This window comes from Bubalus kerabau, chromosome 11, assembly GCF_029407905.1.
Source record: "Bubalus kerabau isolate K-KA32 ecotype Philippines breed swamp buffalo chromosome 11, PCC_UOA_SB_1v2, whole genome shotgun sequence".
Classification (NCBI taxonomy): Eukaryota; Metazoa; Chordata; class Mammalia; order Artiodactyla; family Bovidae; genus Bubalus; species Bubalus kerabau.
In genome coordinates this window covers 83807829-83827124 of record NC_073634.1, presented here as the reverse complement: position 1 = coordinate 83827124, position 19296 = coordinate 83807829, and the positions used below count along the sequence as shown (strand labels likewise).

Here is a 19296-nt window from a genome sequence, read left to right as displayed (position 1 = left end):
GAGAGTTGGACTACAAAGATGAGTGCCAAAGAATCGATGCTTTTGAACTGTGGTGTTGGAGAAGACTCTTGAGAGTCCCTTGGACAGCAAGGAGATCCAACCAGTCCACCCTAAAGGAAATCAGTCCTGAATATTCATTGGAAGGACTGATGCTGAAGCTGATACTCCAGTACTTTGGCCACCTGACACGAAGAACTCATTCATTGGAAAAGACCCAGATTCTGAGAAAGACTGAAGGCAGGAGGAGAAGGGGACGACAGAGGATAATGGTTGGATGGCATCACTGACTCGATGGACATGAGTTTGAATATGCTCTGGGAGTTGGTGATGGACAGGGAAGCCTGGCATGTGGCAGTCCATGGCGTCACAGAGTCGGATACAACTGAGCAACTGAACTGAACTGAACCCTAGAGTTACTGAGAAGAGGTAGGACAAGAGAACAGAGAGAGACAGAACAGACAGATAAATATCCCTGTCTCTGACCTAAAAGAAGAAAATATCCCACAAAATAAAAAGGTAACAAAAGCTGTAACCTTCTCAGGGGGTGGGGGGGAGAAATTTGGCAATTTATTTTCTGTAAAGGTGTGAGGAGAGTATTTAATTCTGATTGATCTAATGATGAAAAGTTGGTGTACATCCCAGTTTTATACAGCTTTATTTATATTTAGTCATAAATTCTGTTAGAATACTATCTAGCAGGTGCGAAAGTGAAAGTCGCTCAGTTGTGTCCGACTCTTTGCCACCCCTTGCAACCCCATGGACTATACAATCAATGGAATTCTCCAGGCCAGATTACTGGAGTAGGTAGCCTTTCCCTTCTCCAGGGGATCTTCCCAATTTAGGGACTGAACCCAGGTCTCCCACACTGCCGGCAGATTCTTTACCAGCTGAGCCACCAGGGAAGCCCAAAAATACTGGAGTGGGTAGCCTATCCCTTCTCCAGTGGATCTTCCCAACCCAGGAATCAAACTGGGGTTTCCTGCACTGCTGGCAGATTCTTTACCAGCTGAGTTACCAGGAAAGCCCTTCTAGCAGGTATACTACAGATATAAAACTGAAAAATAAATCAATAAATAAGTACATACATATATATATCAGAATAACAATATATACCTTAAGTGGATCTGCTAGCTCTGAGAGCTGATTAATTTTCTGTTTAATTTCATCATACTTGTTTTCTGCTTCTACTTTCAGGCTTTTAAGATGTTCCATATTTTCTTTTTGTTGTTCCATATTTTTCTCAACCATTTTCATCTTGATTTTATTTTCTTGAGCTTCATCTTCCTGGCAACATTTACAGAGCATATAGAATTAATTCAAATACTTAAGTTATCCAACAGGAAAATAATATAATTCTGGAAAAGGAGAAACTATAGGCTACAAGCAAATCAGATTAAAGACAAATACAAAGAACATTACGATATTTTCATACCCTTACTGGTAAATTAGAAGGTAGAAGACTATAGGTTAAAAAATAGAAAAGGATTACATTTAGAAGACAAACTATTTTATTGTGCTTGAGGTCATAATCAAAGGGGATAAATTTATTACTCACTTTTTCTTTCAAAATATAGTATATATAAATATATACCTTGTGCCAGACAATGTATCAGATGCAGACTGAACAAAAATAAATAAGACATACACCTTTAAGAAATTGAGTCTATCAACAATAGGAATTAAAGCAGAAAAACACTAAGGGGAAAACCAAATTACTAATACAAATTGGAGACAAGTTCTTATTGAAGTAAAGCTCCATCAATGCAGTGACTTGATCTGTTTTGTTTACTGTTGTGTCCCTCAGCATTTAACATGATGCCTGGTACAGAGTAAATACTGATTTACTCTCAATGAATCAGGTGAATACTGATTCATTTTAACAAGACTCTGCAATCTATTTAATTCACTACTTATTGCAACTTGGGGCATTAAGCTGAATGTCATAAAAAGATGCCTAAGAGAACAAATATGCGGTGAATAAAAACCATTAAACTTGGAAAAAGGAAAACAGTTCAAAGAGACCAACTACAACTGACTAAATGATATCACTAATACTAGCACTGATTAATTATGAAAAATACTATGCTAGGTAGTTTGAACAGTTACCGTTTAGATAAACAAGCTCTGACAAAGATTTATTACATGTAGAAGAAGACAAAACCAATTACAACACATGGAAGTTATATGTACAAAATATTAAGGAACTTGAAGGTCATACACCAGGAAGTTTCTAACTTATTTGTAAATGGAGATAGCAATCATAAAAAGTAGCCTCAAAAAGGTTATTTTCAAAAATCTGAGACTAGATTCTCTTAACCTAAGTAATAGTTTTATCTTTTACATTACATTTAAGTTGAGGAAAAGAATCTTACCAAGGTTGCAATATCTACAGACTGGTGTTCTTCTATATTCTCAAGTTCCCGAATTTCAGAAATACTTTTCCTTATTTTCATCTTTTGAAAAAAAAGGTATTTAGATTTTAGTAACATAGAAATAAATGAAAAATAGAAACAAAAACCCTGGAAAGGATGTATTAATCAACAAAATTCTACTCTGGTTTATATTACAGAAGGATTCCACAGTTAAAGACACATTAGTATTAAAAGAACCAAAGAAAATTATATATAAAGTCTGTATCGATCACCATTATTGCTAATCAACTCTTATACAAAGCAGATAGAAGTATTTCGTTTAGCATTTAAAATGAAGACAGTATGACAGTGTTGCATCCACAGAGACAGTGTTTTCTTGAAATATCCAGTCTAAAGTACTAGAATGATTATCCCAATGGTTCTTAAAGTCCAATTCCAGTATCTCCTGGGAGTCTCAGAGACTCATTCAGAGGGTCCATTAGGTAAAAACTATTTTCATAAAAACATTAAGGCATTATTTTTTTTTAGATCACTTTTACTATCGAGTTCTTCTAAGTGTACAGGAGGTTTATAACTATAATGTGCAATACACTAACAGACTGATTATAGAAGCTGATATGATAGGTTAGGTGAATTTTATTACGCCAGATATCAGAGATATAGAAAAATATAAAAAATGTCAATCTTTTTACTAAATCTTTCTGGCTTTGGAAACTAGCTATTTGCCATAAAAACGTTATTTATGTTAATATATAATGTACTTATTATTTTTAAATTAGTTAATAAATATTCTTAAATTTTGCATTAATTTTTAATAATAGGAATACTGATAAAACCCACACAGATGAGGGCTCTTTAAAGACTGTAAAGGGGCTTGAGGCCAAAAAATCTGAGAACTACTCATCTAACTCAATGCCTGCTGCTAAGTCACTTCAGTCGTGTCTGACTCTGTGAGACCCCATAGACGGCAGCCCACCAGGCTCCGCCATCCCTGGGATTCTCTAGGCAAGAACACTGGAGTGCGTTGCCATTTCCTTCTCCAATACTCAATGCATGGTAAGACCTTATAAATAACTTGCAAATGATTAAACTGAGAAAACAAAATGATGTTTTCTTACCTTTAACTCTTTGTAATGCAGTTGGCACCTTCTGAGAAGTTCTTCATTGCATTTAATATCCTTTTGAAGGGTAGACAGATGTTGCTGAAGATTTAATATCTGGGCTTTCTTATTTTCAACTTCATCCTCCAAGTCACTTAATAGAAAAGAGAGGGTAAAAAAATACTTTAAATCTACTTCTGAATATTACAAATATTTAGATCTTTACAAAGAAAGCCTTACTTGTAACAGAGTTTTGCCAAACCTTATGCAGTTAAACCAGTTCTCTATTCCTAACAAGTAATTCATAACATGGAAACATGGAGATTTCAAAAAACATCTTTTAAACTGGAATTAAATTTTACTTATTTCATTCATAAGTACTTATGATCTACCTATGAAAGGTACTATGCACAGTGATAAGCAGAGGTAGAAAAAGAATTAAGGCATGAAGAAATTAAACAAAAAGCCCAAGCGTCAGGAAATAAACAATAATATTGAAATGTGAACGGGATACTGCACTGCATGTCCACACCACTATGGGAACATAAGAGCAAGTCTGGGAGAAGAGACAACTGATGTGTGTTCTCTGAAGTTTTCACCAGCTGCAGCAACTGGAGGAGAAGATGAAAAGAAATACATGAAGCGAGAAACAGACTCCCGCATTTGTGGTGGTGAATAAACACTACGAATGTGTGGGGAGAGAAAGGGGAAGTGAGGAGGACAACGAAAAGAGGTGGAGGATAAGGTCAGCAGATACCGAAGCCAGAAGGGGCTCCACACCAGCAGAGGCATCTGCCTTCAGAAGTGATCTTTTTTCCTGCCTCACTGACCCAAGTACCTGTTCCAAAATCGTGTGCCTGGTGGAAGAGAACCACCTGTGCAGTTAAGAAGAGCTTTTCTCTGATAAAAAGTGTATGCCAGATTTCACTAAGAGCATATTTTCCCACAGTTTAACATCTCTGAATTCTAAAATCATCTTCCAGTCCATGGTTCAACTAGCAATATTTTTATTTTTTACTCATATACGGAATAACAGGGCATTTTAAATCTGATGTACTATTATTATAGCCATGCTACCTGGCCCTGTAATAGATGCTTGACCAGTTCCTTTTGATGAACAGAGACATTGTCTGCAGTTTTCTCTTACTATAGCAGCGCTGCAGTGAGAACATGTGTGTCTTGGCATACTTTTGAAAGGATGTGCATAGCTTAAATTCTAAATAGTAAAAATGCTGAGTCAAAGGATATGTGGATTTTAAAATAATTTAATAGTCATTGTTAGTGTTTTATTAACATAAAATTTATGGGCCAATTTAGAATATTTAATAACATTAAATAATTACTATTATTTTTAGTACTTAATGTTAAATGAGCCTTAATATTTGTTAAAAGAAATAATTTAATATTTAAAATTTTTTGATTTACATAAATTGATCACTTAATAGCAGTTACCAAATGACTACAGAACGACTGATTTCCCTAATGCCCTCTCATACTATGAAGATATGAAGAATGCTTCTCTGTGCCCCCATCAACTCAGCACTAGCAGATTCCCGTTGATGAAAGATTGCCCTGAAAAAGATTTTGTGTCTGGCCCTGTTTTTACCAGAAATATAAAAGTACTCTCCTCTTTCTCTCATTTGCTCTTTTGTTTATCATTCATTCAACATTTAAGCTATGCACATCCTTTCAAAAGTATGCCAAGACACACATGTTCTCACTGCAGCGCTGCTATAGTAAGAGAAAACTGCAGACAATGTCTCTGTCTATCAAAAGGAACTGGTCAAGCATCTATTACAGGGCAGCTTTACCTGTGCTGATATGGAACAATCTCCAAGATTTAATTGTTGCTGTTTAGTCGCTAAGTCACGTTTGACTCTTTTGCGACCCCATGGACTGTAGTTCACCAGGCTCCTCTGTCAGTGGGATTTCCCAGGAAAGAATACTGGAGTGGGTTGCGATTTCCGACTCCAGGGGATCTTCCTAACCTAGGGATCAAACACATGTCTCCTGCATTGCAGGCAGATTCTTTACCACTGAGCCACCAGGGAAGCCCTGCCCAAGGTATAATATTGAGAGACAAAAAGCAAGACATAGAAACCATATGCATACTTATACATAGCACAAATGGATGAACTTTGAAACATTATGCTAAGTGGAAGAAGCTGGACACAAATGGATGCATTTTATATAACTGCATTTATATGAAGTATCCAGAGTAAACTAATCCATAAAGACAAATCCAAAAATAGAGTAGTGGTTGCCAGAGGCTGAGGGTGGGGAGGAATGAGGGAACAACTGCTCATGGGCAGGAGTTCTCCTGCTGGTGTGACCAAAATGCTTGGAACTGAGGTAATAGTTATGGCTGCACAAAAATCTCTCAATTGTACACTTGAATTATATCTCAGTTTCAAACTGTTCTGGAAATAAATATAAGAAAGTACAAGTATATAAACCATTCCGGAAATATATGTAAGAAACTGTTAAAGTATTACCTTACTTTTGAAAGAGAGATGGGGGCAAAGGGCTTCACTTTTCAATGCATACATTTCTGGACTGTTTGAATTTTCTCACCATGTGCATATATTACTTTTAATTATTTTTAAAATGTCAATAGGGACTGTCGGGAAATGAGATTATGAGTTACTTTTGTTTTCCAATTTATATTTTTCTGTATTTAAAAAACACCAGTGAATTTTTTTTAAACTTCCAAATATCAGACAACTACTATACTTATTCAGGTCAAAACAGATGACACAAAGTATCATAATAACATTGTATTTTCAATCAATAAAGTTCATTAATGTGAGAAACAGTTTAAAAAAATAAAAAAAAAAACAAAGTTCAGGGGCTTCCCTGATGGCTCAGTGGTAGAGTCCACCTGCCAATGCAGGAGACACGGATTTGATCCCCCGATCTGGGAAGATCCAACCTGCTGTGGAGCAACTAAGCCCATAGACCACAACTACTGAAGCCTATACGCCCTAGAGCCATGCTCTGCAAAAAGAGAAGCCCCTGCAATGAGAAGCCCACACACCCTCAGCTAGAAAGTAGCTCTCTCTTGCCATAACTAGAGAAAGCCTACGTGTAGCAAAGAAGACCCAGCACAGCCAAAAATAAATAAGGGTGGGAATAATACAATAAAGCTACATTGCATACCAACCTTATTTCAGAATCCACATCTCTGCTTAGAAACTTAGGTCTTGTATATTCAGATGAATAATAACGCCCTGCAAAAACCTGATCACCATCAGCAGTAAAAGCTTCTCTACAATTCTTGGGTGGCCTTTGGGATTGCATCACTGCACGAGCTACAGAATTATTCTAAAAAATAGAGAGGGAAAAATCTATTTTTAAAATATGCCAAAGCATTTCCACTGTATATAATTTCAAAATGTTACCTATCACTAGTTTAAGATTCAATTATTTTTCTTTAAACATTCAAATGAAATAATTCCATGAAGATAAATAGATGAATTTAAAAAACTGTTTTCAAGATTCAAAGAATTAAACTAAGTCTTAAAAACATAGGAAACAATGTTCTATGACAAACTGACATATTTTATTTTTAAATTCTAATACTGCTATCCATTAAAATAAAAAATCTTAAGTACCTTTTCATATAAAAATATTTACCTTAGAAATCTTATTTTTCATAGAAAAATGAAATCTTACTTTTTTCTAAATGTCTTTTACACCCTAGAAAAGATGAGTGAAGAGCAAATTCCAAGAAAAGATTAGTACACTGAATTATGTAGGGAAAACCTGGAAATCTTTAATATTTTACTTCCTAGAGGAAGTAAGGTGATTAGGCTTATTGCAGCCATGAAATTAAAAGACGCTTACTCCTTGGAAGGAAAGTTATGACCAACCTAGATAGCATATTCAAAAGCAGAGACATTACTTTATCAACAAAGGTCCGTCTAGTCAAGGCTATGGTTTTTCCAGTGGTTATGTATGGATGTGAGAGTTGGACTATAAAGAAAGCTGAGCACAGAAGAATTGCTGCTTTTGAACTATGGTGTTGGAGAAGACTCTTAAGAGTCCCCTGGACTGCAAGGAGATCCAACCAGTCCATCCTAAAGCAGATCAGTCCTGGGTGTTCATTGGAAGGACTGATGTTAAAACTGAAACTCCAATACTTTGGCCACCTGATGCGAAGAGCTGACTCATCTGAAAAGACCCTGATGCTGGGAAAGATTGAGGGCAGGAGGAAAAGGGGACGACAGAGGATGAGATGGTTGGATGGCATCACCGAGTCAATGGACTGGATTTGGGTGGACTCTGGGAGTTGGTGATGGACAGGGAGGCCTGGTGTGCTGCAGTTCATGGGGTCACAGAGAGTTGGATATGACTAAGCAACTGAACTGAACTGAACTGAGGCCCTATCAACCTTTCCTGGAATAGATCTTTACAAGCAGACTTCATTATTTTCTTTCACGTATCTGTCTAAAATATCAGAGGGCCAAGCCCATAGATAATTACAATATGAACTTGCAATATACATGTACACATTTGGATGACTGCTATCACTGCCTCTCAGATTCTATTAATGAGAAAAATAGACTGTATTAATTACAGATTTGTTTTGAATTTCCTTGTCCCTTCTCAGCAAATTTATACCAATAGATGAAACACAATACTGGTGATACAATCTAACAAGTACACGGAAATACATATGCTGATAAAAAGTAAACATTGATTTATTTCACAGAGCTAAAAGGTTTTTGTTAAGAAAAATAATTCATAAAAGATCAAGTAAAGTACTTAAGTAGAATTTATATAACCAATTTAAGTTTAGAAAATTTAAAAATAATATAAAACACAGGAAGCATCTGGACTTACTTTGATTAGCAGCACTGTCTCTATGCTTCGCATGTCAATCAGGCTATTTGCAACAACTGCATTATCTATTTCTAACGCTGTCAGAACCGTTGGGTACTCTGGATGATATGCAGCTCTAGGAGACAAAAATACAGAAGGATTAACTTACCCAACTTTAATATTATATATATTTTGAAAGTGAAAGTGAAGTCGCTCGGTCGTATCCTACTCTTTGCGACCCCATGGACTATAGCCTACCAGGCTTCTCTGTCCATGGGATTCTCCAGGCAAGAATACTGGAGTGGGTTACCATTTCCTTCTCCAGGGGATCTTCCCGACCCAGGGATCGAACCTGGGTCTCCTGCATTGGAGGCAGACGCTTTAACCTCTGAGCCACCAGGGAAGCTCTATTATATATATTAGATGTATATTTTAAATAGGTTGAGGAAATGATGGATAATAACAAGACATGGAAGACATTTGAAAACACCTGTAATAGGCTTAATTTTATCTTATTAGCAAACATTCATATCATACTAGGCACTGTTCAAGTATATTCTAAGTACAGCTGATCCTTGAACACGGGTTTGAACTACATGTGTCCACTTATACATGGATTCTTTTTCAATGAATACAGTAGGTCCTGCAGTATCCATGCTTGTCTGAATCAGGAACTGTGGCTACAGAGTGCTGACTATGGGACAGGAGCATCTGCAGATTCTGACCAACAGAGGGCCCTGGAATCAATCCCCTGTGGATACCAAAAGACGAATGACCGTGCTGGCTTATTTAATTCTCAGAACAACTATATGAGATAGGTAATATTATTCTACTTTTTTTTCAAGTGAGGAAGCTTCAGATAGTTTAGCAAGTTCCCTGATGTCATAAAGCTAACTTAGAGGTCAGTCTAGGATTTAAACCAGGCAGCTCAGTTCTAGAACCCAGATTCTTAATCATTATATTCTATCACCCACTGTAACTAATTATTACAATTTCCTTAAGTCCTATACTGCTACCACATAAACATAAAAGTCAATTAATTAAAAGACATGGGGAAATGGCAATGGCATTCATAATGCTTAGTTCTAGAATTCCAAAACAAAATACGTGTGTGTGTGTGTGTGTGTGTGTGTGTGCGTGCATGCGCGCGTGTGTATGTTTTCCACTTAGTTATTAATTCACCATGTACTTTCTGAGCATCTACTATGTGCCGAATGCTGTTCAGAGGATGAGGAGATAGGAACAGAACAGACTATATCCTTCTCCCCATGAAGCTTACAGTCTATTGAAGGGAGTGAGAAAAGCAAGAAAAAGTACTTTTTCACACAGAAAAGGTCAGGAAAAGCCTTACTAGGATAACAATGAGCAGACACCTAAGGGAATGGGAGTCACATTAGCACCTGAAGAAGAGCATTTCATGCCAAGGGAGCAGCATTTGCAAAGACCCTGAAAATGGCTGTTGGAGAAGCCAGGAGGTTGGTATGCAGTGGACAAGCAGTGTGGCGAGTGTGTCTGGACACGAGGACAGGACAGAAGGCAAGAGGGCAGATCATGTAAGCCCGAGAGGTTGCAGCGAGGCCTCAAGAGGATGAGAACACACTTCGGCAAATACTGCTCATAGGTCCGGCAAATACTGCTCATAGGTCAAGTCAGTGAGTAGCAAGGAAGGACTCCAGGACCAAGCCAAGCAAGGCTCGCTGGTGCCTAGACAAGAGCTGTTCTGGGATGTGATGAAGTTCTACAAGCTTGACTGGTAAGGTTCAAGAAAGAAGAAGATTGAAATGAGTGACAGAGACGACTCTTCTGAGCAGTCTTTCCTATAAAATGAGGCAGAGAAACAGGATAGTAACCTTAGGACAGAGCTCAAGCGGAAGTAAAAGCCAAGATAGGATAGAACGGGGTGGGCACTGTAGAAATGTCAAACAATGTCAGGGAAACAACGCAGGGAAGGAGGGGAGAGAGGGTGGGGAGCAGGAGTCTAAGAGGGAGGGGATGTGGAAGGGAACTGTGGTAAAACATAGACTCTGGCCAGTCCACTGAGAGCACAGGTTCTATGCTGGGGAGGAGCAAGTACTTTCAAGTAGGCATGTGCCACCACTGGATGGGCCTGCTCCTACCAGCTCTAAAGCTCTCAGTCTCAACCACCTCTTCCTTTTGCTCTACTGCCCTGAGATGTACTTCATATTTAATTTATATCACAATCAGTTGCCTGCTGACATGTGGTAAAATCAGTATAGGAGAACTAAAAGTAAGAAGGAATAGTAGCGATAAGGGGTCAATCATGAGACAAGGAAAGGACAAGTATGAAACAGGCTCACGCAACAACAAAATGGAGAAGCCTAAAGAGGATGAGGACAAAGGAAAAACCGCACATCAAATTCCAGGCAAGCATGACAAGCCTCAGTGGTAGGAGCAATTACAGGACAAAATGCTTTGATGATCCTAATTAAGCTTAGAAGAAATCTTAATAAAACACGATTTCTAAAGCCAAGTAAAAGGAAAAATTATCAAATTAAATATGGAAAAAACATGTTTAAAAACAAGGGCATCTTTCATGTCTCCAAATATAAGACTTAATTGAAAGAAGCAAAAATTGTATTCATAAGAAAAAAATGGAGTGGGAGAGAAAAAAATTTTTTAAACTGTAATCTAGTAATAGGAAAATATATATACAGAGGAATATATATATGTAGGGAAGATACACCTTACATATATATCACATATACATATATATGTGTGTGTGTGTAAAAGAGTAAACTGTTAGCTAGCTAGCAGCTAACAAAGAGGCCAGTTTGGGTATGGTGCCCTTGAGGTTTGTTAGGGTCAAAGTAAACAGTCAAACAAAGATCAAAGAAAACAACCACAGCTTTTTATGGACTCTGTAAACCATCTCTAGTTGAACTGTGACCAATAAGTGCCACAGCTCTGCTGTACACCCTCCTTTTTAACGTGGACAGGTATGCACCATTTTATTCCTCAGTACAATTTCTAAGCCACACAAGGTCTATTTCCTGGTATGTCTCCCACAACAGATCTCGTGTAAGGACCTCAAAGGCAGGGAGTATCTCTCATTTATTGATCTATGTATCTTCAATGCCTAGATTCAAATTAAAGATGTGGCTGATGGAATTTTTACAGATCAATAGTGTAGACATGGTTAACATTAAAAATGTTCTAATTCTTTCTGAGCTTGTACATGACTAAGCAAAACCAGAACAGTTTTTAAATAATTACTGATGCCTTACCTGTGTCTTACATCATACATCTCATTCCGAAACTCAGAAACTATTATCTGTGGCCGTGAGGTCCCTGGTGAATAAAACTTTTTCATCAATGCCTGAAGCACTCTTTCATCAGCATGGTTATGGCAACAATAGGCTTGAAGAAGTCCTTTTAAGCAAGATTCAATAGCCAAAGCAAGCTCAGGGTCCCGAAGATGAATGCAAGCTCCTAAAGATGAAAGAAAGCTGTTAAAATGCCCGTTAAATACTTGAAACATTAATGTAACTATCTTTGTATGAAGTGATAGTCACTCAGTCATGTCCGACTCTTTGTGACCCCATGGACTGTAGCCCGCCAGGCTTCAGTGGGTTGCCATTTCCTTCTCCAGGGGATCTTTCCAACCCAGGGATTGAACCTGGGTCTCTCACGTTGCAGGTGGACTCTTTACCAACTGAGCCACCAGGGAAACTATTATCTTTGTATAACAGTTCATAAATGACTTTAAAATATTTTCATACTAAGCAATTTAAATAATATTACAGATCTTATTTTAATCAAATGGGAAATACCCTCATCCCACTGGATACACTGGGGGAAAAACACCAAATCCTATGAAAAGCTGTCTTGCTCTAATGTAAATCAACAGTGTTTTTCCTTTGTGTGTACTAATTCAGCCTCTGAATGGTTTTGAAAATCAAGCCAAAAGGGTTATAGATTCTACTGTTTAATGTGAAACTGATTAATATTGAAATTTTAGATTTAGAGAGGGAAAAAAATACCTCACCTATTGAAATGGATCCTGGTATAGAGGTATACGCATATCATTTAAATGAAGAGACATTACTACAATTCTTAATGCAGTATATAATACTGTACTAAAAATGTATCTGTAGCATCATTTTCACCTGATGATGTACAGAATTAAAAATAACTCCTCAAAACTCAATGTATTTTTTAATAAATATTTTTTTGATGTGGACTATTTTTAAAGTCTTTATTGAGTTTATTGCAACATTACTTCTATTTTATGTTTTGGCTTTTTGGCCATGATTTATGTGTGATCTTAGTTCCCCACCCAGGAATTGAACCCACAGCCCTGCACTGGAAGGTAAAGTCTTAACCACTGGACCAACAGGCAAGCCGCTCAATTGATTTTTTTCTCATGTACATATGAGGATAGTTAAATAATCCCAGATTTATATTTGAAAGAGAACTCAAAAACAGCGTTGTCCAACCTAAATAGAAACTTCCTACTAATCAATTGCATGCAAATTAATTTACTGATTTATTCATTCAGGAAAAAAAATCAGAACCAGATTATTTAACTCTATAGCTACTTTTCCTTTTTCTAAGTTCTCTTGATTTTTTTGTGCTTAGAAGATACAAGAGGAAAGTTACAAAGCTTAAAGTGATTTTATCATTATTTCTTAGAATGTGTACAAAGTCTACACATAACTACATGGTTCTTTGATGACAGAGTTTAAAAAAAATTATATTCAACAGACTCCTTCCTGAAAATAAAAATACACTTTTAATTTTTATGATATCCTGACTAACTGGTGACAAATACCTAATGGGCCTACAGGTTTATAGGTAAAGTGTCCCCGTCTGTAGGCATCATCTATGGCTTCAAGAAGAGCTGGAACGTGAGGGCCAAATCTTTTGAGTCGATCAGTTTTACTATCTTTCAATTCTTTCAGTTGCCTCTGGTTAAAGTTCAGTGTAGTCTTCACATCTAACTCTTCTCTCCTAAAAAATACAAGTGGAAAAACAGAATAGGTACATGAAAAGGTTATACAGAAATATCCAGACTTTTCCCCTAACACCTGCATACCAATAAATGACACAGCTATCCTAAGAACTAAAGGCAGATCCTTTATTTGAAAACAATTGTGTTACCAGGAAAAAACAGTCAGAAGGCCACTAAAAATAATGCAACAGTGACAAAAACAAGAAACCCCAGAAATTGTCCAATTCTACAAGTTTAGAAGTTTTATTAGGAAAGTGATTTTGAAAGATACTTTAATAATACTTTATTATTATGAGAAAGAACAAAATAAAAACCAAGTATTTTATTTTCATAAAGAGGAAAACTACATGATTTTCAAATAACTGAAAAAATATAAGGATGTAGACACTTACTTAATCCTGGTATGTTCTTCTTTGTCTTTTTCTATGGCTTGCTGAAATTGTTCCATCTCTTGATTGACTGAACTTTCTTGATCTTGTAAGGCCTTTACTCTCTCTTTTAACCAAGATATTTTTTTTTGCCTTTCCAACCGTTCAGGTTCCAAAGACTGATCGGCACTAAGAGTAAATAACCCAAAGCAGAAATGTTAAATTAAAAACCTAACATTGTAAAAAACATAAAGCAACGTAATAAAATTTCTCTGCAGTAGTAGAGAAAACTTAATGGTTGCGGGGGGGAAGAAACAGGGAGTTTGGGAAGGACGTGTATACACTGTTATATTTAAAATGGATAACCAACAAGGACCTACTGTACAGTACGTGGGAACTCTGCTCAATGTTATGTGGTAGTCTGGATGAGTGGGGAGTTTAGGGGAGAAAGCCACACATGTATATGTACGGCTGAGTCCCTTTACTGTTCCCCTGAAGCTATCACAACACTTAATCCACCATGTGTGTATGTGTGTGTGCGTGTTAAGTTGCTCAGTTGTGTCCAACTCTTTGTGACCCCATGGACTATAGCCTGCCAGGCTCCCCTGTCCATAGAGTTCTCCAGGCAAGAATACTGGAGTAGGTAGCCGAACCCCTCTCCAGGGGATCTTCCTGAACAGGGGATCAAACCCAGGTCTCCTGCACTGCAGGCAGATTCTTTACTGTCTGAGCCACCAGGAAAGCCCGAACTGACTATACCTCAATATGAAATAAAAAATTAAAATAAAATAAAATAAAATAAAATACTTCCTCCATTTTACTTGGATTACTTTATTACAAAATGAGGTAAAAATGAAAATTGCAAAGTAACTACCTTACCTTTTTCTCAGTTCTTCAATTCTTCTGCAGAGCTGCTCATCATCTTTCTTCAATGCTTTATACTCATTTAGGGAACGATTATACAAAACCTAACAAAAAATCAGACACACTTTAGTAAAATAGAAAAACAAATAGTCCATTCAAGTCCACTTTTGCCAAATGGTCAAATCAAAGGTTGAATATATACAGAAATATATACTTAAACGAAGTACATATATGGCCACATGAAATCATAACATTTTTTAAAGCCTGAAATCAATATAACTACAAAACCTCTACTTTTAAAAATAAACAAACAGTATTGATATTTGATATGATGAAGTTTTTAATGGGCTTCCCTGGTGGCTCAGACAGTAAAGAGTCCACCTGGAATGCAGGAGACTTAGGTTCAATCTCTGAGTCGGGAAGATCCCCTGGAAAAGGGAATGGCTACTTACTCCAGTATTCTTGCCTGGAGAGTTCCATGGACAGAGAAGCAGTATTTATATTTGATATGAAAGTTTTTCTCTCACCTCAGCTTCATTATAGGCCCTTTTCTTAGAAGTAAGATCTGCTTTCAGTGCCATACATTCTGGCGCTCGTGCATTTGTCTCTTGACTAATCTTTTCTAGTTTATCTTGAATGTCTTTGTATTTTTTTTCTGCTTCATTAAGTCTGACCTTTAAGAAAATTAACATTGTTGGAATACATCTTATTTTTCTTCAATAAACAGAAAAGTTAAAAAAATAATTATACATGGTTCACATTTCAAATAAACTTAATTTTGCTTTAACTAAACTCTAGACAGTAATTAGATAAATGTACCTATATAAAATGCTAAAAAAATATATATTTTTATTGAAGTATAGTTGATTTACAATAGTGCATTAGTTTTAGGTGTACAGTAAAGTGATTAAATTATACATATACATATTCATTCTCAAGTTTTTTTTCCATTATAGGTTATTACAAGATATTGAATATAGGTTCCTTATGCTATACACAGTGGGCTTCCCAGGTGGCCCAGCAATAAAGAATCTTCCTGCCAAGGCAGGAGGGATAATAGACACAGGTTTGATCCCTGTGTCGGGAAGATCCTCTGAAGTAGGAAATGGCAATGAAAATGCTCCAGTATTCTTGCGTCGGACATAACTGAGTAAGCACACACATACATGCTATATAGTAAGTCCTTCTTGCTTGTCTATTGTATATAGTATGTTAATGCTAATCTCACACTCATAATTTACTCTTCCCCCTCCCTTGCCCCTCTGATAATCATAAATTTGTTTTCTTTGTCTTCTATGTCTATGAGGTGTTTCTGTTTTGTAAATAAGTTCATTTGTACTGTTTCTTTTTTTCTTAGATTCCACATATAAGTGATATCATATAACATTTGTCTGTCTTAGTTCACTTACAGTATGATAATCTCTAGGTCCATCCACGTTGCTGCAAATGGCAGTATCTCATTCTTTTTTATGCCCGAGTAATATTCCACTGTATATACATACCACTTCTTTATCCATTCACCTGTTGATGAACACTTAGGTTGCTTGCATATTTTGGCTATAATAAATAGTGCTATGAACACTGGGGTGCATCTGTCTTTTCGGGATATATGCCTAGGAGTGGGATTCCTAGATCATATGCCAACTCTATCTTTAGTTTTTTAAGGAACTTCACTGTCTTCCATAGTGGCTGAAAGAATCTAGATTCCTGTCAACAGTGTTAACAGGAGGGTTCCCTTTTCTCCACACCTTCTTCCACCACTTATTATTTGTAGATTTTTTGATGATGGCCAATCTGACCAGCATGAGGTGATACGTCATTACAGTTTTGATTTGCATTTCTCTAATATTCTAAAATATATTTTAATTTTAAATTCACATTTAGTAAATGTAAAGGGAGACAGATACAATTTAGCAGAGAAACAACCATGCAAGTGGATTATACAGTTTGGATGCAATAATGCTTAAGTAGGGTATGTATATTTATAATAGTGAAAGCACACAGGAAGAACTCACAGGTCTGTCAGAAAAAGTCAGGAATGCTTTCAAAGCAGCATTTAAGCTGAAACTTAAAAAATGTTTCAGATCATGGAGTAGCAAATTTTTTCTAGAAAGAGCCAGATAGTGTATCCTTCAAGCTTTGTGGGCTGTAAAGTATCTTTCATAGCTATTTAACTAAACATGCTAAGTTTGAAGTGTTTGGAACATCCAGGTAAAGACAGGAAGACAGATATTTGAATCAAGTGCTCAGGATAAAAGTCTGAATAGGAGATATAGATTAGGGATTGTAACTATGTAAGACATTTAGGAAACATTATATAGAATAATAGTGTATTTTTATTATGAAGACATCAGCAGTATAATCTGTATGTTTTTAATAATAATTAAAGTTGGTTCAGGTGTTACACAAACTAAACAAAATTTATCTATTTTCAGTTTTAAATTAGGTGAGTACAAATTTAAAGTCTGCTTTAGATACTATTTTTTCAGAAGCCTTCTCTTTAATAGTTATGCTATAATCTATAAACAAGTATATACTATACAAAAGGTTTTTATGTAAGACATGGTGGGAAGAATATAAATACAAATTAAGACAATCCATACTATCCTGAAATTTACCACTTACTACACAGTATAATACTTAAATACTCAAGCAGAGGAAATACCTACAGAACTAAGTATCATCCAGCCTCAAGATTCTCCTTTCTTCATTTGAAAAAACACTGAACATTTATTACTAAAACTGATTTCACTTTTAGATTGAGAAAATATCTAAAGAGGAAACCAACAAGGTCTTCCCCAAGGACAAGCTATGAAACGAAGCTGAGAAAAATCGAGTACAAACAAGGTCTTCCCCAAGGACAAGCTATGAAACGAAGCTGAGAAAAATTGAGTAAAAATTTCAGAATACTCTCTCAGAAATGGAAAAAAGTAAAGTGAGAGAAGTGGGTGGGGTTGAATTTCCATTTACTAACTGAAGATTGAATAAGAAATTCAGCCCAGAGATCACTAAGTAAATGTAAAGTAAAGTGAGAGAGGTGGGTGGGGTTGAATCTCCATTTACTAACTGAAGATTGAATAAGAAATTCAGCCCAGAGATCACTAAGTAAATGTACTGCTTTCACCATTTTTCTTACTTTTACACACTCCTCTATTACCTTTCATGGATTACTGCTATAACTCTTAAAAGGAAAAACACTTATCTGCTTATCTTAGGGGTAGACAGGAAAAAGCAAGCTGGGAAAGATTACACGCTGTAGTACAACCAAGCCTGGCAGCCAGAAGCTCATAAGCTAAGTAGAACAAAATAGTAATATGTAAGGCAGTCACCCTGAGTACATGGGGGCTCCTATAAAGAAAGGTTAGATCTATTTCTGGCAAGATAGCAGAGAATTCCACAGTGGTGGCTATAAAACCTTGTGAACATACAAAAAAAAAAAAAAAAAAAAAACAACAACCCACTGAACTGTAAATTTTAAATGGGTGGACTGTACAGTATATGAACTGTATCTCAGTAAAGCTGTTAAAAGAGAATTGGGAAGGGACTTCCCTGGTGGCCAGTAGAAAAGAATACGCCTTGTAATTCACGGGACACAAGTGCGATCCCTGGTCAGGGAACTAAGATCCCACGTGTCATGAACAGCTAAGCCTGGGTGCCACAACTAGAGAGTCCATGTGCTACATGGAAAAGATCCCGCACGATGCAATGAAGATCCTGGGTGCCACAGTTAAGACCCAATGCAGCCAAATATATAAATAAATAGAAAATAACTCCAGAATTGTGTAAACATAACTTTTAAAGAGAGAGAATGGAAAGGTAAATATATAAGTGGGTCTGCTCATGGTACAAAGGTCCATGTGGACCCTCAACAGAAAATCACTCCCATATTTACCACTCAACCAACTTCTAACTCGGTATAAAAAAAAGTGTAATCACCTGCTGCTCCTCCGTTTTCCTCTCAAGTCTAGCAGCACGATCTTCTCCAATTTTGATGTTATCTCTGATAGCATTCAATTGCTTTTCAATTTCATTGACCTAAAAATAAATTATATAGCAAATCACATATAAGACCAACTATAACCAAGTATATTCTGCATATTACAAATATGTGTGAATAATTAATTAAGTGAAATTACCACTGCCCAAGCCATTTCATGTTTCAGGTATTCCAGGTTGGTCTTCATTGTACTTAAGCCAGCGATATTTTGAAAACGTTCTTCTTTCTCCAAACACTGGCGCTTTAGTTCACTAAGTCGCTTTAAAAAAAAAAAATATTTCTTACTAACACTAAAAAGACGGACTTTCTGCCAATATATTTCTTTTGAACGCATTGCCTAAACAAGTACTGAAAAAGATCTGCTAGGCAATTATTTCTTTAATTAGAGCAGAAATAAAAATATTTTTGTTTCTTTGGTATACTTTTACTATGTGCAACAATTTTGTTAATTTCTGCACTCTAAAAACGGCTAGTCTTCACATGAGGAAGAATGAAGGAATAAAAGTTTCAAGGCCACACAAAAACTCAGTTTTCTCATTTTCTCTCAATTCCCTATCTGAGAGACAGACTGGGTGAAGTATACCACTAGATCCATTTCAATGATACTGGGAAGGTCAAAAGAAATTTATTTCTAAAAATCAAATGTTATATTTTTTCTCATCAAAGTTTTCTCAATAATTAATCAATAAAATTATCATGCAAAAACTAACTACAGTGATATACGAACAGCTTCTAAAGCTGCACACCTGACTGGAGAGCCTCTCCTCTCCATTCAGAGTTTGTGTGTTCAAATAGGGAC

The 19296-nt window shown here is 36.4% G+C and overlaps 1 protein-coding gene and 1 non-coding gene across 3 annotated transcripts in view; both read right to left on the bottom strand.

Annotated features, from left to right (window-relative positions):
• The window catches only part of SMC6 (structural maintenance of chromosomes 6), a 74695-nt gene that overhangs the window by 22254 nt on the left and 33145 nt on the right, over positions 1-19296 (bottom strand). For both annotated transcript variants that reach the window (XM_055540886.1, XM_055540887.1), the window contains 12 exons: positions 18637-18756; positions 18437-18535; positions 15028-15174; positions 14516-14604; positions 13661-13825; positions 13089-13267; positions 11542-11746; positions 8318-8432; positions 6636-6796; positions 3491-3626; positions 2373-2453; positions 1114-1284 (listed from right to left, as the gene is read on the bottom strand). In XM_055540886.1, the coding sequence (XP_055396861.1) occupies positions 1114-1284; positions 2373-2453; positions 3491-3626; positions 6636-6796; positions 8318-8432; positions 11542-11746; positions 13089-13267; positions 13661-13825; positions 14516-14604; positions 15028-15174; positions 18437-18535; positions 18637-18756 (1668 nt within the window). The remainder of the gene's footprint in view (positions 1-1113; positions 1285-2372; positions 2454-3490; positions 3627-6635; positions 6797-8317; positions 8433-11541; positions 11747-13088; positions 13268-13660; positions 13826-14515; positions 14605-15027; positions 15175-18436; positions 18536-18636; positions 18757-19296) is intronic.
• On the bottom strand, positions 8628-8699 carry TRNAW-CCA (transfer RNA tryptophan (anticodon CCA)). The gene has a single exon. It is a non-coding gene; the product is annotated as a tRNA-Trp (tRNA).